The sequence below is a fragment of the Salvelinus namaycush genome, chromosome 21 (genome assembly GCF_016432855.1).
Source record: "Salvelinus namaycush isolate Seneca chromosome 21, SaNama_1.0, whole genome shotgun sequence".
Classification (NCBI taxonomy): Eukaryota; Metazoa; Chordata; class Actinopteri; order Salmoniformes; family Salmonidae; genus Salvelinus; species Salvelinus namaycush.
Genome location: NC_052327.1, coordinates 12,540,616 through 12,566,275, shown reverse-complemented (window position 1 = coordinate 12,566,275; position 25,660 = coordinate 12,540,616). Strand labels below are relative to the sequence as shown.

At 44.2% G+C, this 25,660-nt stretch overlaps 1 protein-coding gene across 2 annotated transcripts; it reads left to right on the top strand.

Annotated features, from left to right (window-relative positions):
* Positions 1-12,882: 12,882 nt before the first annotated feature.
* On the top strand, positions 12,883-25,239 carry LOC120066095 (nucleobindin-2-like). Of its 2 annotated transcripts, none has more exons than XM_039017199.1 (13): positions 12,883-13,018; positions 16,540-16,677; positions 16,994-17,101; positions 17,347-17,479; positions 18,096-18,193; positions 19,371-19,556; positions 22,622-22,712; positions 22,872-22,930; positions 23,048-23,140; positions 23,270-23,359; positions 23,514-23,684; positions 24,030-24,090; positions 24,299-25,239. In XM_039017199.1, the coding sequence occupies exons 1-13, from the start codon at positions 13,010-13,012 to the stop codon at positions 24,406-24,408; spliced, it is 1,347 nt and encodes a 448-aa protein (XP_038873127.1). In that variant the 5' UTR covers positions 12,883-13,009; the 3' UTR covers positions 24,409-25,239. The 2 variants fall into 2 exon arrangements, with proteins under 2 accessions (XP_038873127.1, XP_038873128.1); XM_039017200.1 differs by lacking the exon at positions 12,883-13,018 and adding an exon at positions 15,029-15,231.
* Positions 25,240-25,660: the final 421 nt, after the last annotated feature.

Here is a 25,660-nt window from a genome sequence, read left to right as displayed (position 1 = left end):
GTACGGATAACTTTTGTCAAGATGGTCATCGCTTTTAAAAGTTTGTTGCATTATGGGGATATTGTCTGTGATCAAAGATCATGAAGTTTTGACTGTAGTCGTCTGCAGGTTTCTGCAGTTGCTCTTAACAAACTGCATCCTGCAGCCATTTACCTACAGTGTGGGAGGATCTATTGTCAACCAATCATTATGGAGTTTTTGTTTGACCTACGCGAACGTGACCAAAAATGTGACTGAAACAGGAACCAACTTTGCCGCATGGCATGTATGCAGTGGATATGTGCAAAATTGTATTTACATTTTTTTATTTCACCTTTATTTAACCAGGTAGGCCAGTTGAGAACAAGTTCTCATTTACAACTGCGACCTGGCCAAGATTAAGCAAAGCCGTGCGACACAAACAACACCGAGTTACACATGAGATAAACAAACGTACAGTCAATAACACAATAGAAAAATCTATTTACAGTGTGTACAAATGTAGTAAGATTAGGGAGGTAAGGCAATAAATAGGCCATAGTGGTGAAATAATTCCAATTTAGAAATTAAACACTGAAGTGATAGATGTGCAGAAGATGAATGTGGAAATAGAGATACTGGGGTGCAAAGGAGAAAAAAACAATATGGGGATGGGTTGGGTGGGCTATTTACAGATGGGCTGTGTACATGTTGAATGATCGGTAAGCTGCTCTGACAGCTGATGCTTAAAGTTAGTGAGGAAGATATAAGACTCCAGCTTCAGTGATTTTTGCAATTTGTTCCAGTCATTGACAGCAAAGAACTGGAAGGAAAGGCGGCCAAAGGAAGAGTTGGCTTTGGGGATGACCAGTGAAATATACCTGCTGGAGCGCGTGGTATGAAGCGAGGGCCAGCCAACGGCAGTCATTGGCAACGAATATGAAGTGAGGGCCAGCCAACGAGACCATACAGGTTGCAGTGGTGGGTAGTATATGGGGGTTTGGTGACAAAACGGATGGCACTGTGATAGACTACATCCAATTTGCTGAGTAGAGTGTTGGAGGCTATTTTGTAAATGACATCGCCGAAGTCAAGGATCGGTAGGATAGTCAGTTTTACGAGGGTATGTTTGGCAGCATCAGTGAAGGAGGCTTTGTTGCGAAATAGAAAGCCGATTCTAGATTTAATTTTGGATTGGAGATGCTTAATGTGAGTCTGGAAGGAGAGTTTACAGTCTAACCAGACACCTAGGTATTTGTAGTTGTCCACATATTCTAAGTCAGAACCGTGCAGAGTAGTGATGCTAGATGGGCGGGCAGGTGCGGGCAGCGATCGGTTGAAGAGCATGTATTTAGTTTCACTTGCATTTAAGAGCAGTTGGAGGCCACGGAAGGAGTGTTGTATGGCATTGAAGCTCGTCTGGAGGTTTGTTAACACAGTGTCCAAAGAAGGGCCAGAAGTATACAGAATGGTGTCGTCTACGTAGAGGTGGATCAGAGAATCACCAGCAGCAAGAGCGACATCATTGATGTATACAGAGAAAACAGTTGGCCCAAGAATTGAACCCTGTGGCACCCCAATAGAGACTGCCAGAGGTCCGGACAACAGGCCTTCCGATTTTACACACTGAACTCTATCTGAGAAGTAGTTGGTGAACCAGGCGAGGCAGTCATTTGAGAAACCAAGGCTATTGAGTCTGCTGATAAGAATGCGTTGATTGACAGAGTCGAAAGCCTTGGCCAGGTCGATGAAGACGGCTGCACAGTCTTGTCTTTTATCGATGGCGGTTATGATATCATTTAAGACCTTGAGCGTGGCTGAGGTGCACCCATGACCAGCTCGGAAACCAGATTGCATAGCAGAGAAGGTACGGTGGGATTCGAAATGGTCGGTGATCTGTTTGTTAACTTGGCTTTCGAAGACTTTAGAAAGGCAGGGTAGGATACATATAGGTCTGTAACAGTTTGGGTCTAGAGTGTCTCCCCCTTTGAAGAGGGGGATGACCGCGGCAGCTTTCCAATCTTTAGGGATCTCAGATCATTTTAGAAAGAGAGGGTCCAGATTGTCTAGCCCAGCTGATTTGTAGGGGTCCAGATTTTACAGGTCTTTCAGAACATCAGCTGTCTAGATTTGGGTGAAGGAGAAATGGGGGAGGCTTTGGCAAGTTACTGTGGGGGGTGCAGAGCTGTTGACCGGGGTAGGGGTAGCCAGGTGAGAAAGCATGGCCAGCTGCTTATTGAAATTATCGATTGTCGTAGATTTATTGGTGGTGACAGTGTTTCCTAGCCTCAGTGCAGTGGGCAGCTGGGAGGAGGTGCTCTTATTCTCCATGGACTTTACAGTGTCCCAAAACTTTTTGTGCTACAGGTTGCACATTTCTGTTTGAAAAAGCTAGCCTTAGCTTTCCTAACTGACTGTGTATAGTGGTTGCTAACTTCCCTGAAAAGTTGCATATCGCGGGGGCTATTCGATGCTAATGCAGTACGCCACAGGATGTTTTTGTGCTGGTCAAGGGCAGTCAAGTCTGGAGTGAACCAAATGCTAAATCTGTTCTTAGTTCTACATTTTTTGAATGGGGCATGCTTATTTAAGATGGTGAGGAAACACTTTTAAAGAATAACCAGGCATCCTCTACTGACGGAATGAGGTCAATATCCTTCCAGGATATCCGGGCCAGGTCGATTAGAAAGGCCTGCTCGCTGAAGTGTTTTAGGGAGCGTTTCACAGTAATGAGGGGTGGTCGTTTGACCGCGGACCCATTACGGACGCAGGCAATGAGGCAGTGATTGCTGAGATCCTGATTGAAGACAGCAGAGGTGTATTTAGAGGGCAGGTTGGTCAGGATGACATCTATGAGGATGCCCGTGTTTACAGATTTAGGGTTGTACCTGATAGGTTCCTTGATAATTTGTGTGAGATTGAGGACATCTAGCTTAGATTGTAGGACGGCCGGGGTGTTAAGCATATGCCAGTTTAGGTCACCTAACTGTACAAACTCTGAAGATAAATGGGGGGAAATTAATTCACATATGGTGTCCAGGGCACAGCTGAGGGCTGAGGGGGTCTATAACAAGCGGCAACGGTGAGAGACTTGTTTCTGGAAAGGTGGATTTTTAAAAGTAGAAGCTCGAACTGTTTGGGCACAGACCTGGATAGCATGACAGAACTCTGCAGGCTATCTCTGCAGTAGATTGCAACTCCGCCTCTTTTGGCAGTTCTATCTCGGCGGAAAATGTTGTAGTTGGGATGGAAATTTACGAATTTTTGGTGGCTATCCTAAGACAGGATTCAGACACGGCTAGGACATCAGGGTTATCGGAGTGTGCTGAAGCAGTGAATAAAACAAACTTAGGGGGGAGGCTTGAAACCAAGGCTTTTACGGTTACAGAAGTCAACAAATGATTGCGCCTGGGGAATAGGAGTGGAACTGGGGGCTACAGGGCCTGGGTTAACCTCTACATCACCAGAGGAACAGAGGAGGAGTAGGATAAGGGTACGGCTAAAGGCTAAAATAACTGGTCGTCTAGTGCGTTGAGGACAGAGAATAAAAGGAGCTGGGCATGGTAGAATAGATTCAGTGCATAATGTACAGACAATGGTATGGTAAGATGTGAGTACAGTGGAGGTAAACCTAGGCGTTGAGTGACGATGAGAGAGGTTTTGTCTCTGGAGGCACCAATTAAGCCAGGCGAGGTCTCCGCATGTGTGTGGGGTGGGATAAAAGAGCTATCTAAGGCATTTTGAGCAGGACTGAGGGCTCTACAGTGAAATAAAACAATAAGAACTAGCCAAGACAGCAGTAGACAAGGCATATTGACATTAGAGAGAGGCATAAAGCAATTACAGGTGTTGATCAGGAGAGCCAAGACAACAACTGGTAAATGGCGATGAATGGGCAGAGCGGGTCAGTTAGGTACATACAGGACCTGAGTTCGAGGCTGGGGCCGACAGGTAACAAAATGAGGTACCGTATTATTGAAACAGTCCAGGGGGCATCAGCTGTGTAGCCGAGTGATCATAGGCTCAAAAGAGCAGCAAAAGAGCAGACTGGCAGGTGTTGTCCGAGCTAAGGCTGGCTGGTGACCGAGAAAAAGGTGAAGACCGCTAGCTGTGGCTAACAAAGACTAGTAGCTAGTTAGCTGGCTAGCTTCTGGTGGAAGTTCCAGTTATAAGGAATAAAAATAGCAGATCCGTACCACATTGGGTGAGGCGGGTTGCAGGAAAGTATATTTAGTTCGTAGATAGAAAGTGAGATTAAGATATATACAAAAAAGACTGGCTATTTACACGGGATAAGACAAAGACAAACACACACGTCCTGCTGCTACGCTATCTTGGATCCAAATGATTATGATATGAGTCTCTCTTTCACCAATTGACTGTACAATGTACACACATATATTTTAAGTTTGTGAGGGAGTGTATGACATGCGGGTTGAAGATATGGTTATTTCAACATGATAAAGAACAACTTTTATAAACAATGGCAACACTGCAGTTTGCACTGAGCCTTGCTGTTGGAAAACCTGATCAGTGTCCGACTTTCGGCTATCGCAGATCCACCTCCCACACTCATCGAATTGCGTCTACGGTCGGTTGCTTTCGCCTTACCAATCAAACAAGCATTTTGGCTCTGCTGTAACTCCACCATCTTGGCAAAGAGTTTTTAAACGGTTAGTGGTATCCGAGATCCTTGGAACGTCCAAACGGCGTTCCATACTTAACCCTAACCGTTTAAATGCCAACTTCAGTGGGAGTGACATCAAAGTTCGGACGTCCAAAGGATTCCGTTTAGACTTTCGGTTCTAAACCGAGGCCCAACATCACTAGACTTCCGGTAACGCTTGTGAAGCAGACTGTAGACCAGATCAAGGTTTGAGAAGTATATGGGCACGTTTGAGTGGTAAGGCTAACATGCTGACCACACCGCTCGCGTCGCAAAATAAATGTACACATACGTTATTCAATCATTGCACCCACACTGCTCACGCGCGTCAACGAGCGTCTGCGTTGCCAGGCGCTAACATAGAACTTGGTTCTATTTGTGACGAGCTGCAAGTCCCGCCTCACCCATCTCCTCATTGGTTTTAAGGAGCATATACCCACGTGGGTGATTGAAAGATGAACTGAGGTCCACACTCCAGTCCAGTTGGTTGTGGTAATGAACCTTCAAGTTGGTTGCCAACTGCCATATAAAGTCCAAAGAAGAAGAAGAAGCCTGAAGGAGGAGAGATTACTAGAAACAAACTCAGTTTACCCTTTTATCTGTCGATTAATTGTCAGAGTAGAGGAACTTGTGCATTTCAAGGAAAAATGAGAGACAGAGCCTCAAATGTCACATTAATTTGTATATATATTCACTATATACATGAATCGCGACAAATTTGGTTCCTGTTTCAGTCATATATATGGTCACCTTCACATAGGTCTAACAAAAACACACTAATGATTGGTTGACAATAGCGCTTCACACTATGCAGACGATAGCTGCAGTATGAAGTTGGTGAAGAGCAACTGCAGAAACTTGCAGTCGCTGCAGTCAAAACTTCATGACCTTTGATCACATGGCTTTTGTCAAGTTCATGCAGTCAACATGTTTGCGCAAGCCGGACAATTTGTATCCCCATAATGAAACAAACATTTAAAGGCAATGACCATCTTGACAAAAGTGATCCGCTCGAACACGTCCAAAGAGATGCTGAATTGGGAAGTGGTCCAACCAACGGATCCAACTGTATCATTCCAGTCTCAGCTGAAGCCTGTATTTGACACACTTTGAAGGACTTGACAAAAGTGATCCACTTAAACACACCCAATGAGAGAAGTGTAAAATTCTTCCTTTAGTTGTACTTTTTCTTGAAATCTAAAGGCACAACCTAGATTCGAGCCAATGTCTTAAGTAGCTGAACATGTTATTACTCACACCTCGTGAAAGTGACAAACTGATACGTTTTCATTTTAGTCAAAAACTGTCACGCCCTGACCATAGAGAGCTTTTTATTCTCTATGTTGGTTGGGTCGGGGTGTGACTAGGGTGGGTCATCTAGGTGTTTGTGTGTCTATGTTGGCCTGTTATGGTTCCCAATCAGAGGCAGCTGTTTATCGTTGTCTCTGATTGGGGATCATATTTAGGCAGCCATTTCCCCTTTGTGCTTTGTGGGATCTTGTCTATGGATAGTTGCATGTCAGCACTATTATTAGCTTCACGTTTCGTTTGGTAGTTTGTTGTTTTTGTTCGGTGTTCATTTATTAAAGGAATATGTACGCCTACCACGCTGCACCTTGGTCCATTCATAATGACGATCGTGACAGAAGATCCCACCACAAATGGACCAAGCAGCGTGGCCAGGAGGAGCAGACATCCTGGACATGGGAGGAGATCCTGGACATGGGAGGAGATCCTGGCTGGAAAGGATCGCCTTCCATGGGAGCAGATGGAGGCAGCAAGGGAGGAACAACGACGACACCGGGGTTCGCAACTAAGACGCAAGCACGAGAGGCAGCCCCAAAATACTTTTGGGGGGAGGCACACGGGGTGGTTGGCAGAGCCAGGTTTCAGACCAGAGCCAACTCCCCACACTCGCTTTAAGGAGCGTGTGACCGTTCAGGCACCATGTTATGCGGTGATACGCACTGTGTCTCCAGTGCGCATTCACAGCCCTGTGCGCTCGGTGTCAGCTCTCCGCACTTGCCGTGCAAAAATGAGCATCCAGCCAGGACGGGTTGTGCCGGCTCAGCGCTCCTGGTCTCCAGTACGCCTCCTCGGACCAGGATATCCTGCGCCGGCTCTACGCGCTGTATCCCCAGTGGGCCTCCACAGTCCAGTACGTCCTGTGCCTCCTCCCCGCACTCGCCCTGAGGTGTGTGTCATCAGCCCGGTGCCACCTGTACCGGTCCCACGCATCAGGCCTCCAGTGCGCCTCCACAGTCCAGTATGTCCTGTGCCTCCTCCCCGCACTCGCCCTGAGGTGCGTGTCATCAGCCCGGTGCCACCTGTACCGGTCCCACGCATCAGGCCTCCAGTGCGCCTCCACAGTCCAGTACGTCCTGTGCCTCCATCCCGTACTCGCCCTGAGGTGCGTGTCATCAGCCCGGTGCCACCTGTACCGGTCCCACGCATCAGGCCCCCAGTGCGCCTCCACAGTCCAGAGATTCCGGCGACAGTTCCCAGTCCAGAGCTTCCGGCGACAGTTCCCAGTCCAGAGCTTCCGGCGACAGTTCCCAGTTCAGAGCTTACGGCGACAGTTCCCAGTCCAGAGCTTACGGCGACAGTTCCCAGTCCGGAGCTTATGGCGACAGGTCCCAGTCCAGAGCTTCCGGCGACAGGTCCCAGTCCAGAGCTTCCGGCGACAGGTCCCAGTCCAGAGCTTCCGGCGACAGTTCCCAGTCCGGAACCTCCTGCGACGGGAGGCTCCGGACCGTGGCCCGGAGTCCCCGGCGACGATCCTCGGTCCGGAATATCCGGCGACGACCCACGGTCCGGTTCCTACGGCGACGACCCACGGTCCGGTTCCTCCGGTGACGACCCACGGTCCGGTTCCTCCGGCGACGACCCATGGTCCGGAGCTTCCGGCGACGATCCCCGCACCAGAGCCGCCATGGAGGAAGACGTATCTGCGAGCGGAGTGGGTACTTCGCCTCGCACCGGAGCCGCCCCCGATGGTAGATGCCCACCCGGACCCTCCCCTATTGAGTCGGTTTTGCGGTCGGAGTCCGCACCTTTGGGGGGGGTACTGTCACGCCCTGACCATAGAGAGCTTTTTATTCTCTATGTTGGTTGGGTCGGGGTGTGACTAGGGTGGGTCATCTAGGTGTTTGTGTGTCTATGTTGGCCTGTTATGGTTCCCAATCAGAGGCAGCTGTTTATCGTTGTCTCTGATTGGGGATCATATTTAGGCAACCATTTCCCCTTTGTGCTTTGTGGGATCTTGTCTATGGATAGTTGCATGTCAGCACTATTATTAGCTTCACGTTTCGTTTGGTAGTTTGTTGTTTTTGTTCGGTGTTCATTTATTAAAAGAATATGTACGCCTACCACGCTGCACCTTGGTCCATTCATAATGACAATCGTGACAAAAACAACTTTATATGGAAGGAGTGCCTGTTCCTCTGCCCAGGCCTTTGGGCGGGTTCCTCTGCCCAGGCCTTACAACACCTGGATACAGTGGCGTCATGCCAATAGAGGGCACAAGGGCATGTACCTTGTCAGATTTGTCCTGTTAAATTAAAAAAAAAACTTTTGTTGTTGTTTCTCTGTAATAAATACTACTAGTAGCCACCTAGCAATTTTATTAAGTAGGCTCTAGCTAGCCCAGATAGTTATGCGGTTAAGAGATTGGGAACCTATCTACCAAGAAGCCATTTCAGGCTAACAATCAAGTTAGAGTAGCTAGCTTGGATTACTATTTTAGCTGTCATGCCTGCTGGCAAGGTTGGTAGACTTTAGAAAAGCAAGCAATAACTAAATGTACTAAATAAGACTCACATTCCTTTCAATCTTTTACCTAGATTTTAGCAGAGATGCACAGAAGCATATTTCCAATCAGTGTTGCTCCAGTAAGCTTTCTCTATTAATTTGAATGTGTTGCCAGTTGGAGAAATTGCTTGAGCTGCACTGAGAATGAGAAAAGTATGAAAGCCAACAGTCCAATATTTTAGAACACTACTGTGCATACGCATACATGTTTTGGACTATGATAAACCCTTCTACAGATTCACCATCAAGAGTATTCTGTCGGGCTGTATCACCGCCTGGTACGGGAACTGCACCGCCCGCCCTTAACCTACCTGCTCTCCAGGACATCTACAGCACCGGTGTTACAGGAAGGCTAAGAAGATCATCAAGGACCTTTAGCCACCCGAGCCATGGCCTGTTCACCCCGCTACCATCTAGAAGGCGGAGACAGGGTGCATCAAAGCTGGGACCGAGAGACAGCTTCTATCTCCAGGCCATCAGACTGTTAAACAGTCATCACTAGCCGGCTACCACCCAGTAATCTACCCTGCACCTCAGAGACTGCTGCCCTATGTACTGTACATAGAGTCATCGGCGGTAAAATGCATCCAATTATAATTCAGTATGTTTACACATATGAATATTACATCCCCCTTCTTTTAAAACAAAAGAAAAATGTTTACATATTCTCAGCGTTTCTTTTGAAAATATGCTCTGCAGTTTGAACTCAAGGTAAGCAACCATTTATATTGCATACTACACCAACTGAATCAACATAGACTCTGAAACAATGATCCAACATACTGTTACTTTTCAAAGAAGGGATTCTCAGCAACTCAGCTTTCACAGTAGAAATACATCTTAACATTTCAAACAAATACAATACCAAAGCATTTCAAGTGAACTTTCAATAACAAGTTTACAGTCTGGAACTCTTTTAGGGCAGCGATCCGCCTACACCCTTTGACATTTCACAGGTCTAGGACAGCTCTGGGCTTGAACTCTCTTCCTGACCTTGTGCGATATGATGCTGAGCATGCTTCTGTGTCAGTCAACATCTCTTGTGGTGTTGCAGGTAAGTATGATGTATGTTGTGCTGTGTGTGTTTAGTCCATCACGTTCTCTTTCAGGGGAACAGTTCATCTCATCAGTGTGTTGTTCTTTTGTGTTCAGTAGGTGACGATGATTGCGGCGGTACACCGCTCCTTCTGCGGTGCGGACGTGATATGAACGTTCAGTGTCAGCTGGCTGGATGACTACTGCTGGCTTCCAGAGGCCATGCTCTTGGATTCTAACTGACTCTCCGTCGATCAGTGGTGGCAGTGGTCTAGCTGACCTGTCGTAGTATCGCTTTTGTTGTTGTTGTCTCTGTGCACGTTTTCCATGCATTTCCTTGTAGCTGACGACCTCAGGTTGCAGCTGCTGGTTGGTGCTGGGAAGGATTGAGCGAAGTCTGCGGCTCATCAACAGCTGGGCTGGTGATTTGATGTTGTCAACTGGAGTGTTGCGGTATTCAAGGAGACTGAGGTAGGGGTCTCTCTTGTCTGCTTTTGCTTTATCCATGAGTGATTTAGCAATCTGCACAGATTTTTCAGCAAGGCCATTACTTTGAGGGTAATGCGGGCTTGTGGTGACATGTGTGAACTCCCATGCTTTTGTGAAGGATTCAAACTCATTTGATTTGTAACAGGGCCCATTGTCAGATATTAAAGTCTCTACAATGCCATGCCTGGCAAAGGCTGCTTTCAGCTTGTGTATCACAGCTGCAGATGTGTTGCTGTGAAGCTTGTCGAGTTCGAAGTATCTGCTGTAGGAGTCCACTGTTACGATGTAGTCCTCGTTGTTCCAGGTAAACAGATCGGTTGCCACGACCTGCCAGGGTCGGTCTGGGATACAGTGAGGTAACATTGGCTCTTTGGTGTTTGAGGGGCGTCGTTCAAGACATATGGCGCATTTACCAACAATGTCCTCTATTTGTTTGCACATTCTGGGCCAAAACAAAATGTCCCGTGTTCTCTGTTTGCACTTTTCCATGCCCATGTGTCCAGCATGGATCTTTGTCAAAATCTCTTCTCTGAGACTGGTAGGAATAATGATTTTCTCTCCTTTGAAAATTATTCCGTTGATCTGTGATAGTTCATCACGATGGTTCCAGAATTCTGAGACGCTCTGAGGGCATTTTCTCCTCTCCTCAGCCATCCATCCTGTATGACTTTCCTCAGCTGTGCGAGTTGCGAGTCCTTTTCTGTTTCTGCTTGGACCTCCTTCAGTTTTGTGTCACTAACTGGTAAGTTGCTGTACACCGTGTGCACTTACATGTCCATACCTTCACTGAGGCTGCTGTCCTTATAGGTAAGAAACTTCCTGGAGAGTGTGTCTGCGACAGGGATGTCTTTGCCTGGACGGTGAGTGATTGTGAAGTCGTATTTTTGTAGTTGAAGGATCATTCTCTGTAGCCTTGGCGGGGCTGCGGCTAGTGGTTTCCTCATAATTGACTCAAGGGGCTTGTGGTCGGATTCCACAATGACTTGTCGTCCATATATGTACTGATGGAAACGTTTAAATCCGAACAGAATGGCGTAGAGCTCCTTTTCGATTTGAGCGTAGTTGATTTCACAGTCTGTGAGAGATTTGGAAGCGTAGCCGATGGGCTTTCCTTCTTGCAGTAGCACTGCACCTAGTCCATACTTCGACGCGTCCACTTGGAGTCTGAGCTCTTTGTCAGGGTCGTAGTAGGCAAGGATTAGTCCTGGTTCTCTCGTGATCAAGTTTTTCACATTCTGGAAAGCAATGTCGTGTTGCTTGTCCCTGACAAACTCACTGGACTGCTTTAGCAGTTGACGCAGGGGTGCATTAGCATTGGAGAGGCTGGGTGCGAACTTGGCTAAGTAGTTGACCATGCCAAGCACTGTTTCCAGCTCTGCACGGTTCTTTGGTGGCTCCATTTCTTTTATGGCTAAGATCTTCTGTGGATCTGGCTTGATTCCAGTCGCTGTAAGAAGATGTTCAAAGTAGCTGACCTCTGTAGCGCCGACTGTGCTCTTCTCGGGGTTGAGCCGGACTCCTCTCTCGCGGGACCTTTGCAGCATTACGCGGAGGTTTCGGTCGTGCTCCTCTTTGGTTCGACCATAGACAAGGATGTCGTCCACAATTGCCACAACTCCGTCGAGGCCTTCGTACACTTCGTCGATTTTCCGCTGAAACTCGTCTTGGGCTGAGATAATCCCAAAAGGCAGTCGACGGAACCGGTAGCGTCCAAACGGTGTGTTGAATGTTGTGAGCTTAGATGACTCTTCTGTGAGCTTGATAGCCCAGTAGCCTGATCTAGCGTCCATGACACTGAAGTAGTGTCCTCCCGCTAGCTTGTGTGTGATGCCATCTAGCGTCGGTAAAGGATAATGGGGGCGTTTGATAGCCTTGTTCAAGTCTCTTGGGTCGAGACATACTCTGAGCTTGCCTGTGCGTGGTTTCTCCACCACCACTAAGGCGTTTACCCAGTCAGTCGGTTCTGTAACCTTGGTGACTATGTCAGATTGCTCCATGCTCTCCAACTCTTTCTTCAAACGGGCACGGAGAGCAAGGGGAATCTTTCTCGGTGGGTAGACCACAGCGGTTGCGTCTGGGTCAAGGTGAATGGTACATTCTCCTGGGAACAATCCTATTCCTGTAAAAACATCAGCAAACTCCTCCAGTACATTGTCTGTCTCTACTGGTGCTGTCACTGATGAAACTAGCTTGATGAGGTCCATGTCTAAACATGCTTTAAGACCTAGCACTGCAGGTGCTCTAGTGTCAACAACATAAAAGTCCAACATCATGTCACTTTCCTTGTATTTGCATTTGAAAGTGCATGTGCCTTTTACTGAGAGCTGTTCACCACCATAACCAGTCAGTCTGCACGTGGTGGGCTGTAGCTCGCATTCAGATGTCAAGCTGTGGTACTTATTCAGAGGAATAATGTTTACTTGTGCACCAGTGTCTAGTTTGAACTTTAGCTCTGTGCCTTGTGTTCCTAGCTCAATGTCAGCAAAGGCTTGCTCTGTCTCTGATATTTGACTTTCTGTGTCATTGAATCAATAAACAGTTCATCAGCGTTTGACTCTTTGATTGACATTTCATCTTCACTCACTGTGTGTACTGTTTATCCACGGTAAGCTCTGCACACTTTTGCAAAGTGATTCCATTTACCACATTTAGTACACTGTTTGCCTTTAGCTGGGCAATTTCCTTGTTCGCCATGCACTTTGTATCCACAATATCCACTGACCATCTCATCCTTGTTTGCATAATCACAGTCTTTCACAAGCAGACGCAGCTCTGTCACAAACTGTTCAAAAGACTCGCTAGCTCCCTGTACTTTCTCATGGAATTTGTACCTAGCGAATATCGTATTGGTCTTCGGCACAACATATGCTTCAAAACGATCGTAATATGTTTTCAGTACCTTTGATTCAGCCTCAGTAAGTGTCCATGTGTTGTAAATATCTCTCCCTTTTTCACCGATCCAGAGGAGCAGGTAGCTACACTTTTCCTCTTCTCCTCTTTCCTTCAGAGGACCCGTGAACATTAGCTCCACATGCTGTTTGTACTTACGCCATGCATCGGGTAAGTTTGTAGACTCCCAGTCCATTCGAGGTGAAGGAACTCCAGAAAAATCCATCTTTTAAGACCTTTTACTCTGACACCATGTCTTGTTTTGCACACTTTGTACAAAATAATAAAATGCAGTACTACAGGATATTTCTTAACGTAGCTCTTTATTAGCTAGCTATAACTGGCATGTTTACGTATCGCCAACCAGGATCAAACTGACCATGACCTAACCATTTGGGTGGTCTTAACCAATCATAGCACAGTATGATATGGCGGTAAAATACATCCAATTATAATTCAGTATGTTTACACATATGAATATTACATCGAACACCATTCACTCTACTAATGTTTACATACCGTTTTACCCACTTTATATGTACATACTGTATTCTAGTCAAAACTCATTCTTTATAAATACTGCTGTACATACCTTTTCTATTAATATACTGCCCATACTGTCAATACAAACCATATTCCTGCCTGCGGTTATGGAACCCCTACCTGTCCCAGACCTGCTGTTTTCAACTCTTAATAATCGGCTATGAAAAGCCAACTGACATTTATTCCTGATTATTATTTGACCATGCTTGTCATTTATAAACATTTTGAACATCTTGGCCATGTTCTGTTATAATCTCCACCCGGCACAGCCAGAAGAGGACTGGCCACCCCTCATAGCCTGGTTCCTCTCTAGGTTTCTTCCTAGGTTTTGGCCTTTCTAGGGAGTTTTTCCTAGCCACCGTGCTTCTACACCTGCATTGCTTGCTGTTTGGGGTTTTAGGCTGGGTTTCTGTACAGCACTTCGAGATATTAGCTGATGTACGAAGGGCTATATAAAATAAACTTGATTGATTGATTGATATTCCCAGAGTACTCTGTTCTCTTGGCCCTCCCACCCCTACGGGAGTGTGCAGCCCAGTCCAAGCTCTTCTCTATCCTGGCACCCCAATGGTGGAACCAGCTTCCCCCTGAAGCTAGGACAGCAGAGTCCTTGTCTATCTTCCAAAAACATCTTAAAACTAACCTCTTCGAAGAGTATCTTAAATAACTCCACAGCACCCCCCCTCACACCCCCTCCTCTACCCCTCTGACTCCCACCCTGAAAAAATTCAATTCAGAATGTCTTTTGTAAACTAACACTCACACTTGACTTTTTTTTCACACTTTACTAGCTCTGACTAGAAAATGTACTTACTATGACTGTGATGTGGTTTTCCCACCATCTTTTAAGATGAATGCACAAACCGTAAGTAGCTCTGCATAAGAGCATCTGCTAGATGACTAACATGTAAAATGTAAATATATATTTATATTCCGGTCTCTGATATTGCTCTTCTGATCTGTCTTAATTTCTTTCTTTTTTAAATGTTGGATTATGTGTGTATTGTTAATGTATTGTTAGTTATTACTGCACCGTTGGAGCTAGAAACATAAGCATTTGATGCACCTACGTTAACATCTTCAAATATGTGTATGCAACCAATAAACTTTGATTTGATTTAATGCAACACACTTTGAAAGGCGGGGGTCTCCGACTTGACAAAAGTGATCCACTTGAATACGCCCATCGCCTACAAACGTGAACGTGGGTTTAATATATTCATACTAAACCATACATGTTCTTGGTTCACACAGATTTGCAAACGCCACGTACATTTAGCTTCATAGCACCTTGACCAACAAGTTTGAGGAACAGTTTGACTGACACATCTTCTGCCCAACTGGCTGCCAATGCGACTATTTCACAAAGCGACGAGATATATGTCTACCCAATGAGGATAGTTGAGGCCACGTGGGGGCGTTACCATGGCAATTAGCCGGTAGGTTGATCTTACTACTAGGAAGGGTTGTCACTAGTTACCCCAGCCATAAAGTCAAAATTGGCATCGTAAAAAAAATGTTTTGTTGCCTTTTGGTCTTAATTTAAGGTTATGGTTAGACATAAGGTTAGCAGTGTGGTTAAGGTTAGGGTTCGGGTTAGCTTTAAATTCAGATATTACGAAGAAGGATTATATATATTTTTTTAAATAGGCGGGGTTTAGCACAATTATGACTTTGTGGCTGTGATACCTAGTGATGACCACTAGGGTTAGGAAGAGACTCTGGCCGGTGTAAAGTGCATGACAGCTGTAAACAGACTCCAGTCTTTTTAACGTTTGGATAAATTAACGTTTCAAAGGCGCAACGGGACAGACAATTACTTGAAAGGGGCAGCTGTCAAAGTAAGTTTCTGTTTCTCTTAGATTTAAATGACATTTATTATCATGCTATTATGGACAAATGGCAGTTCAGTAACGTTAGTTGGACATGTTGGACCAGTTGAAGGGAAATCATCCACAACCTACTTGTTGGACACTTAAGTAGTTATTGTGATGTTTCCAGTATTTCTTACACATATAGCCAGAACTCATTATTATCAAGAATATTATTAACAAAGAGCCACAATATGGACCTGATAAAATTAGACAGCCAGATCACAGATGTAACAACAGGTTCAAAACTACTGGATGCTGCTGATGTGGTCGTGTCGTGAAGTAATACCTAAACAGGTTGATAAGGTTCTCTTTCAGGTGTCAAAGCCCAAGAGAACTGGGCCAAGTTCAGTTGCCAAACGTTGTCGATAGAAATGCCTTGAACAGAGTCGACATTTTACATTTTTTATTTAACCTTTATATAACTAGGCAAGTCAGTTATGAACAAATTAGTATTTACAATGACGGCCTACCGCGGCCAAACCCGGACGACGCTGGGCCAATGGAACTCCCAATCACGGCCAGATGTGATTCGAACCAGGGACTGTAGTGACGCCACTTGGGACACGATGCCTTGTTCTACATGTCGGAGAGGCATTTTTTTTCTACGTAAGATATTTCTATCTGAACGTTCCAGAACGTTATGTCCTGCTGTTCTACATAACATATTTATATCTGAACGTTCCAAAACGTTATGTCCTGCTGAACACACTCCCTGGTTTATCCCACAGACACGTGAGTGGCACAATCACCACTTTTCTTTTGGTGGGGAGGTTACTGTGGAGATTAAACTAGTTTAACATTTTACTTGTCAACACATTGGTCAATAGGGAGGAGTGGGTGTGGGTTCACTGGTTGCAAAATCAATGGCCCATTTCCCAGGCCAGTGAGCTTACTGTAAGAAGGTGATGTTTACAGTATAAACCTATTTGTTCTTATTACTATGAAACATTTAGGATTGTAATATACACTCTATACATAAAGAGCTCAATTGGCAACTGGCAATATCAATTACGTACCTATAGGCTCAAACAGATGCTGTACATCTTGCCATTCTGTCTGTGAAAAATAGATTAGTGTTATTTCATTTGACCAACTGTGAAATATGACATTTGTCTGTTTTACCATCAGCAATTTCTCATAGTTTCCCTTGAAGCAGCTGTTGTGTAGCCAATAAACCTTAGGCTGGTGATGCTCTCCTGTGTACTTTCCCTTGAAGCAGCTGTTGATGTAGCCACTTATTAACCTTAGCCTGGTGATGTTCTCCTGTGTACACAGATGTTGTGGAGTAAAGCCTTCTGCCGCTACCCTGTGCTCGTCCTGAGCCTGTGGTTCTGTGTGGAAGCAGTGCCCATCGCTGTGGACAAGACTAAAGTGGAAACCCCAGAGCAGAAACTAGAGGCGCCACAGAGTGTGGTGAGTGGAGTATGTGTGTTGCAGTACTTATCATGTGCAATTTGATGAAGAAGTGATAACGACTGTGTAGGAAGCAGATGGTCTTTTAATACTTGACAAATAATATTTTAAGACTGGCTAAGGCTAGGCTATTTGAACGCATAAGAAAGAAGAAAGGCACTCTGAGCATCAATAACGTGTAAGAAAGAGGAAGGGCTGTAGGAAACGGAAGGAGGTTTAGACCTAGGCCATATGAAACCAATGTAAACCTCTCCCCTTTCATCTCTGTCCCACTTACGTACTACAATGTGGATTTTGACCGTTTTTTTTGTTTCAGGACACAGGGCTTCACTATGACCGCTACCTCAGGGAAGTCATTGATTTCCTGGAGAAGGACCAGCATTTCAGAGAGAAGCTCCACAACACAGACATGGAGGACATTAAGGTACCCCAGCAGCTACAGCATTTGCAGGGTTGTGTTCATTAGGCACCAAACGGACAAAAAAACAAAAAAACAGGGAGGGACTACCCAGACTTGTCCAATAAGAAATGCTAATTTTATTTTTCTGCCTCAAAATGTTTTCAACTGTTCGTTGCATGCCCTAATGAACATGACCCAGCTGGCCTCCTGGCTTCAATTTATTGTTATTGGTCACTCGGAAATCTCTGTTTGCTTTTGTTTCTGAGCAGCAAGGCAAGCTGGCCAAAGAGCTGGACTTTGTCGGCCATCACGTGAGGACCAAACTTGACGAGTTGAAGAGGCAGGAGGTGAACAGGCTACGGACACTCATCAAAGCTAAACAAGACGTTGAGGGAGGGCATGGTACGCTGGTCTGTTGTTCAAATATGTCCTGTCCAACTGGCAGCCATCCTATCAGCAGGAACGTTTGTCCAATTGACAGGACATATGATGCAATGCACCACCAAAATGTCCATGTTGACACATTTTGGAAGAGGGCTTGGGGTACTACTAACAAGCATGGTCTTGCACTCAAACAAGACCATGCTTATATTGGGACTGCCAGAAATACCTGGCTGCGGTCACCGCCAAAGCAAGAGTCAGTCATCAAAACAATCTCTCAACTGCCTGTGAATTTTTAGCACAGTCTTTTAGCATCGCACTACCATTGTCCAATATCAATGTTAATAACTGCTTGGTGTTATCATTCAAAAGAGGTGTGAGTGACTAGTCTATTATTGTTAAGAGAGGATTTTAATGTAAAATATTCTAGAGTAAAGGTCACTCATTTATTACAAACACAGTTAATTACAATGATTGAATTGTGGATACATTTGAGCTGTAACTATACAATTACCTCATCTTATAAAGTATGCACATACTTTTTGGCAGCAGTTGTCAGCAAGCAACTTGTAACACTTAAATTGTACAGTATTAGTTTCCCTCCTAATAGGAAACTTCTCTCCCCCCCCCCCCCCAGAAATGAACCACAAGGCCCTGCTCATGCAGTTTGAGTACATGAACCACATGAACCCACACACCTTTGAAGTGGAGGACCTGGATAAGCTTATTAAATCGGTAGGAATGTTGTTTATACACACACTACAACATGATGCAATGTTTAAAATGGCCACACAATGGTTCTTGAAACCAACCTGCTCAGAACATATGGTGCATGGACCAAAATGATACCAGGGTCCATACTCGAAAAGAGAGTTTAAAAGTTCACACGCTGACAATGGCCTGACAGCTGAAATGTTTGCTCTGCACTTGATGTCTCTTGAATGAATAAGCATAAAATAACTTTTAAACTCTCTTGTGAGCTAGGACATCCATTTTGAGCCAACAGCCCAAAGGGGTTATAGCCTTGAAGCTAACTTATTGTTTGAATAGCAAATGTATTGGAAAGTTCATCCTGACCATGCACATGTGCTCTGTCTGGTGATGTTAGACAATGGAAAAATGTTTAGAGGACAACAGAGTCCCCAGGACATTTATATGGTCGATTTGACCTATAGAGGTCTTTGAATGACCTTTTTAATGCTCCTCTTTATCCATGGTGAACAAATTAACGTTTTTGTTGCTATTAACAATCCTGAGCTTTCACTTGTAGATTTAATTACACAGAGGCACTGAAGCATTCTGAGCTATTTGTCCTTTGTTGGTGAGAGCTGGCTTGCCAGAGGTAAATGCCCAAATCAGCTTTGACAGTTGAGAGAGAGCCTGGGGTTGTGTGTGAACTAAACTTAAATTCAATATTTCTCCTTGGTAAAGAAGGACGTAAACCTACTTCCTGTTTTTCTTAATATCTGAATTAAGACTATTTTGCACATTTACACTCAACTAAAAGTGATTTCAGTTTGAACTCTGACCTTTTCAGCGCCTAATGTGAATCCTTTGGTAGCGTGCTACTTCTAAGTGATGAGTCTGAAATCCGTGATGTTCCTATGTGAACTAATATCATTTGCACTTCAAACTAATCATCAAGAGCATGTCACATCCTTTCTCAGTCTCTTCTATAATAGTCTCCATCCACATTTTTTATTGGCTTGAAATCCCTCCAGGTCTATGGGTAACTAGTCTCTGACACAGAACCGTGGGCTTAAATAGTATTTATTTTGCTCAATTCCATACCTACCAAGATATAAAGCCTTTTCAGAAGTATCTAAGGCTAGGTGTTGAATTGAAATTGTGCTTTTGTGTTCATTTGTTCAGTTCTCGTTCTCTCCTTTTCCTGGTTGATATATATATATAGGCTACCAGTGACCTGGAAAACTATGACAAGGATCGGCACGAGGAGTTTAAGAGGTACGAGATGATGAAGGAGCACAAGAGGAAGGAGCACCTGAAGAACCTCGACGAGGAGCAACGCAAGGATGAGGAACAGCACTACGAAGAGCTGAGGAAGAAACACGCAAACCATCCCAAAATCAACCACCCTGTAAGACATTTACCCTGCTACTATAACTAAACCCAAAGCTAAATACCATGCGAGACATTTACCTTGACTTAACCCAAATTCAACCACCCTGTAAGACTTTTACAATGATACCATAACTAAACCCTCTATTGCATGACTGCACATTTACCCCAACATGATGGTTAGACCTATTCCATCAACAATTGCGCCAATAAAATAGTTCCCACTGCCAATTTGTTGCATGAACCGTTTCACCGGCCCAAAAATTATCCACCCATCGAGCATCATTTTGTTTTGTCGATATTTAGGGAAGTTTACAGACAATTTGCTGTTTCCATCAGGCTGTTTTATCCAACAGCTACTTTACTTGCTTAAAAAGGGTTGGACGGAAACATGATTGCATTAACTAAACCCTAAATCAACCACCGTATTGGACATTTCAATCAAATGTATTTTTAAAGCCCTTTTTACATCAGCCGATGTCAAAGTGCTATACAGAAACCCAGCCTAAAACCCCGAACAGCAAGCAATGCAGATGTAGAAACACGGTGGCTAGGAAAAACTCCCTAGAAAGGCAGGAACCTAGGAAGAAACCTAGAGATGAACCAGGCTATGAGGGGTGGCCAGTCCTATTCTGGCTATGCCGGGTGGAGATTATAACAGTACATGACCAAGATGTTCAAACGTTCATAGATGACCACCATGGTCAAATAATAATAATCACAGTGGTTGTAGAGGGTGCAACAGGTCAGCACCTCAGGAGTAAATGTCAGTTGGCTTTTCATAGCCGATCATTCAGAGTTAGAGACAGCAGGTGCGGTAGAGAGAGAGAGTCGAAAAAAGCAAGTCCCGGACAAGGTAGCACGTCCGGTGAACAGGTCAGGGTTCCATAGCCGCAGGCAGAACAGTTGAAACTGGAGCAGCAGCACGACCAGGTGGACTGGGGACAGCAAGAAGTCATCAGGCCAGGTAGTCATGAGGCATGGTCTCAGGGCTCAGGTCTTCCGGGAGGGAAGAGGGAGAGAGAGCATACTTAAATTCACACAGGACACCGGATAAGACAGGAAAAGTACTCCAGATATAACAGACTGACCCTAGCCCCCCGACACAAACTATTGCAGCATAAATACTGGAGCCTGAGATTTTACAATGATACTATAACTAAACCCAAAATCAATCACCATGTAAGACATTTACATTGACAATCAACCACCCTCTCAGATATTTCAGTGATATTAAACCCCAAATTACTGAACCCCAAATGAACTAGCCTGATCTTCAATCTTTTTGTGCTGTAGACCTATAGCCAACCATATGAGTTGGCTATAATGCACAAACAGATCTAGGATAAGGCTCCAACTTAACCACCCTGTAGGAATTTACAGTGATACTAATCTAACAAAGACTCCGTTACTGTATATGGGTCTTTCTATAGATAATGGGGCCAATGTGTGACATTGGGATAAACATTTTTAAAGTGGTTTGAAACAAAAAATAAATGAAATCATAACTCCACCTATACAACAACATAGGCCAAGGACTATACAGTGCCTTCAGAAAGTATTCACACTCCTTGACTTTTTCCACATATTGTTGTGCTACAGCCTGAATTTAAAATTGATTACATTTAGATTTTTTTGTCACTGGCCTACACACAATATCCTATAATGTCAAAGTGGAATTTTTACAAATTACTATCAAAAATGAAAAGCTGAAATGTCTTGAGTCAATAACCCTTTCTTATGGCAAGCCTAAATACGTTCAGGAGTAAACATTTGCTTAACAAGTCACATAATAAGTTGCATGGAATTACTCTGTGCAAATAATATTGTTTAACATGATTTTTGAATGACTTCATCATCTCTGTACCCCACACATACAATTATCTGTAAGGTCCCTCGGTCGAGCAGTGAATTTCAAACACAGATCCAATCACAAAGACCAGAGGTTTTCCAATGCCTGACAAAGAAGGGCACCTATTTGATGGGTAAAAAAAAAGCAGACATTGAATATCCCTTTGAGCATGGTGAATGTATTAATTACACTTTGGATGGTGTATCAATACACCCAGTCACTACAAAGATACAGGTGTCCTACCTAACACAGTTGCCGGAGAGGAAGGAAACAGCTCAGGGATTTCACCATGAGGCCAATGGTGACTTTAAAAGAGTTACAGAGTTGAATGGCTGTGATAGGAGAAAACTGAGGATCAAATAAAAAGTTATTGGTCATATATCACATCATATAATACAATCGGTGTAGACTTTGGTCAAATGCCTACGTATGAGCCCATTCCCAACAGTGCAGAGTTAAAAAGTAAGACAAATGTTTGCTAAATAAAACATTTATTTTACCTTCATTTAACTAGGCAAGTCAGTTAAGAACAAACAATTTTCTTCAATGACAGCCTAGGAACAGTGGGTTAACTGTCTTGTTCAGGGGCAGAACGACAGATTTTTTTTTACCTTGTCAGCTCGGGGATTCGATCTTGCAACCTTTCAATTACTAGTCCAGCGCTCTAACCACAAGGCTACCTGCTGCCCCAAATAGTAACACAATTTTTTAAAAACTCAGAAGGCTATATACAAGGAGAACCAGTACCGAGTCAATGTGCAGGGGTACGAGATGGTTGAGGTAATACAGTATGTACATGTGGGTAGGGGTAAAAGTGACTAGGCAATCAGGATATATAATAAACAGAGTAGCAGCAGCGTGTGTGAAAGTGTGTGTGTGGTGTCAATATGTATGTGTGTTTCGTATGCTTGAGCATATGTATACAGTTGAAGTCCATGATTCCATGTGTGTTGTTTCATAGTTTTGATGGTTTTACTAGTATTCTACAATGTAGAAAATAGTAAAAATAAAAACCCTGGAGTGAGTAGGTGTGTCCAAACTTTTTACCGGTACTGTATAAAATGCTGATTATTATCAATAAGTTGTCCGGTGTAGAAAATCCTCACTGGTTCCCTAGTTTACACTGTATATTGGTATTTCTATAAACTGTGTGTGTGTGTGTGTGTGTGTGTGTGTGTGTGTGTGTGTGTGTGTGTGTGTGTGTGTGTGTGTGTGTGTGTGTGTGTGTGTAGGGCAGTCAGGACCAGCTGAAAGAGGTCTGGAAGGAGTCTGACGGTTTGGACCCAGATGACTTTGACCCCAAGACCTTCTTCAAGCTCCACGGTAAGCTCACACAAGTAGCCATTCCCAGGTTCAAAAGCCTAATAAAATATTATGTCACGTTCTCAAATTACACACCAATCACAATGGACCTTACTAAGAAATCATCAAATTAAGCACTTTTTTTATTGAAGCCATTGTCTTTTTTCCTCTTTTTTGCAGACACCAACGGAGATGGCTACATTGATCAACAGGAGCTTGAAGCCCTGTTCACTAAAGAGGTGTGTGTGTGTGTGTGTGTGTGTGTGTGTGTGTGTGTGTGTGTGTGTGTGTGTGTGTGTGTGTGTGTGGTGTAACTCGAGCAGGCCCAGAGTTGAAAAATGTGTATGTTTTTGTAGCTAGAGAAGATGTACAGCCCTAATCTTGAAGAGGATGACATGACAGAGATGGAGGAGGAGAGACTGCGCATGAGGGAACACGTCATGAATGAGGTGAGCTAGCAGGAGGGATGGGGTATGGTGGAGTCACTGAGTCATACAGACACACACACACACACACACACACAAAATCAACACTGCTTCTTCAGTCAACCTATTTGCTGATGTTTCATCTGTACTCAGGTGGACACCAACAAGGATAGACTGGTCTCCATGGATGAGTTCCTGATGTCCACAAACAAGAAAGAGTTCCAAGAGCCAGACAGCTGGGAAGTAAGGGACAGGCAACTACCGCCACCTCAGTGTGGTTTCCTGCTGAAGCTTCAAGTGGTCAAGAGGAACTGAATGCTATTGACCCTAATAATGGTGCTTCTACCCTCCTCCTTTTCTCCCCTCCACTCCTCTCTCCACGTCTTCTCCTCTCCAGACTCTGGAGCAGGCCCCAGCCTACACGGACGAGGAGATGAAGTTGTTTGAGGAGCAGCTGGCCCAGGAGGAGAGCAACCTCAACCAGAAGAACGTAGAGCTGCAGAAACAGAAAGAGGAGCTGGAACGGCAGCAGGAGCAACTCAACGCCCAGAAAGCCGAGCTGCAGCAGGTAACCTAATACAGTACCTCATATCAATGTTAGCATTTATAAAATGTCAGAATAAACGTCTATTAACAGCTAACGTACCCTTTTGACACAAAATGCATCTGCAGTCCCATAGCAGACAAGCTTTGACACAGTAGCATTAAGTGCTCGGTATTAGAGGGGTAACTAACTTAATAAATAAGTGACTCGTAATTTGACTTTTTTATTCTGTGACATTAGCTCACCTTAAACAAAAGAGAGCACATTTTAAGCTACAATTTGTCTATTGTAACACTTTTGAACTGGGTCATCGCTCTCTGTTTTTTGGGGTCAAATAACATCTCCATCTCTTGTCTGTCTTGTCCTCAGGCGGTGGAACAAATGCAGATAATAAAATTTGAAAAAGCAAATGCGGCCGTTGAGGTCAAAGGTCAGTACAAGTTGCCTTCAGTAATAACATCCTCTATTATAGACTAGTATTGCTAACATGAATAATGACCATCGGTCGAATCCTAACTTCCTCTCAAGTCAAATTTTCACTTAATCAAGCATTGATGTCAATGGAAGACAAAGTGAACATTTGACTCGGGAAATCCTAACTTCCTCTTATCTGTTTCAAACTCGATGATGTGCTTTAGATGGAGCTACAGTAGCAGTGCCCCCTGGAGGTCAAGCATTGCCAGTACTACCAGGAGACAGCCAACCTCTACCCCCTAGTCACCAGCAAGAATTACCTGCACACTCTTAGCAGGCCCGGCAAACTTTTTCTGTGTGTGTTTGTACATGTGTGTGTGGGCTCATGTGTGTTTTCGTGTGCATCTGTGTGTAAATTAATCTTGCAACGAATCCGTTTGAGTTAGTTTTAATGTGTTGTCGGCGCTCTACGGTCCCACAATATACCCGGATGCACACATACAGTCCAACAATTTCCCGAGACCAGCTAAACCAATCAGAATGAAGCCTTGGATTTTGACCCACTTCCAGACGTGGCATTCCGGAGCTGGCAGGAACAGCCAGCACAACCAACGAGACTTGAAATAATTGCTGAACCAGGCATTTTGTGGACAATCCACTCTTTGTTATTAGTTATTTTCCCTCTTGACACAACCAGCTCATGGTTCGATATGAGAATTCATTTGGGATGATTGAGAAGAGGTTTTGTTTTCTACCAAGTTAGGCATGCTACCCAGTGGGATTATTTCTGTGGGGAAAGATTTGTTTAAAATACAAAAGACATTTTGGTTAAATAGTTTACGGAGGTGGGTCAAATGAATGTCAATTTTGATATGCTGCTGGATAGTATGCTGTCATGATAAAATGTATAACTTACCTGGAGATGGTTTACTGTGATAGCCTTGCTGATTCATTCCTGATATTAATAATTACCCATACAGATACATTAAGAAGGTACTGTAGTAATTTAATATTGGCCGAAAGAATGTTTAAATGCCACAAACTGCCAATTGTTTTCGTGTAACAAAAATGCCCCATTGATGTTGAATGTTGTAAATTGTTTCATTGTGGTTGATAGGGACAATAGTGATAAAAAGGAGTCTTGAATGTATGTCATTTATCTTCATTTCCAGTGTCTGTATTTCTGTGTTGGATCTTGTCTTTATTTGTGAGAGTACATATTATGATCACAGTTTAGGACCAAAGTCTATTGTGGGAATAATAACAATAATACATTTCATTTGTATAGCGCTTTTCATTGCAGTGCTATCTCAAAGCTCTACATAGGCAAAAATAATTATCATAAAAATTACTATAAAAACAGATTTAGAATAAAAGGACTTTCCAGATTAGCACTAAGAAAGGCCTGTTTAAAATTCTGATTGCTGGTGCGGCTCTCAGATAGTCAGGGAGAGAATTCCATAGGCGAGGGGCAATGGAGCAGAAGGCCTGGTCCTCCATAGTACGGAGAATTGTCTTCGGGACTTGAAGCAGTGGTGAGTTGCTGTAGTGTTAGCCAGTGGAGTTCAGCAAGAATGGGGGTGATG

Coding starts and splice junctions, on each gene's coding strand:
- LOC120066095 (XM_039017199.1), top strand. Junction 18,194..19,370: donor TGGATAAGCTTATTAAATCG/GTAGGAATGTTG, acceptor ATATATATATAG/GCTACCAGTGACCTGGAAAA. Junction 24,091..24,298: donor TGCGGCCGTTGAGGTCAAAG/GTCAGTACAAGT, acceptor GATGTGCTTTAG/ATGGAGCTACAGTAGCAGTG.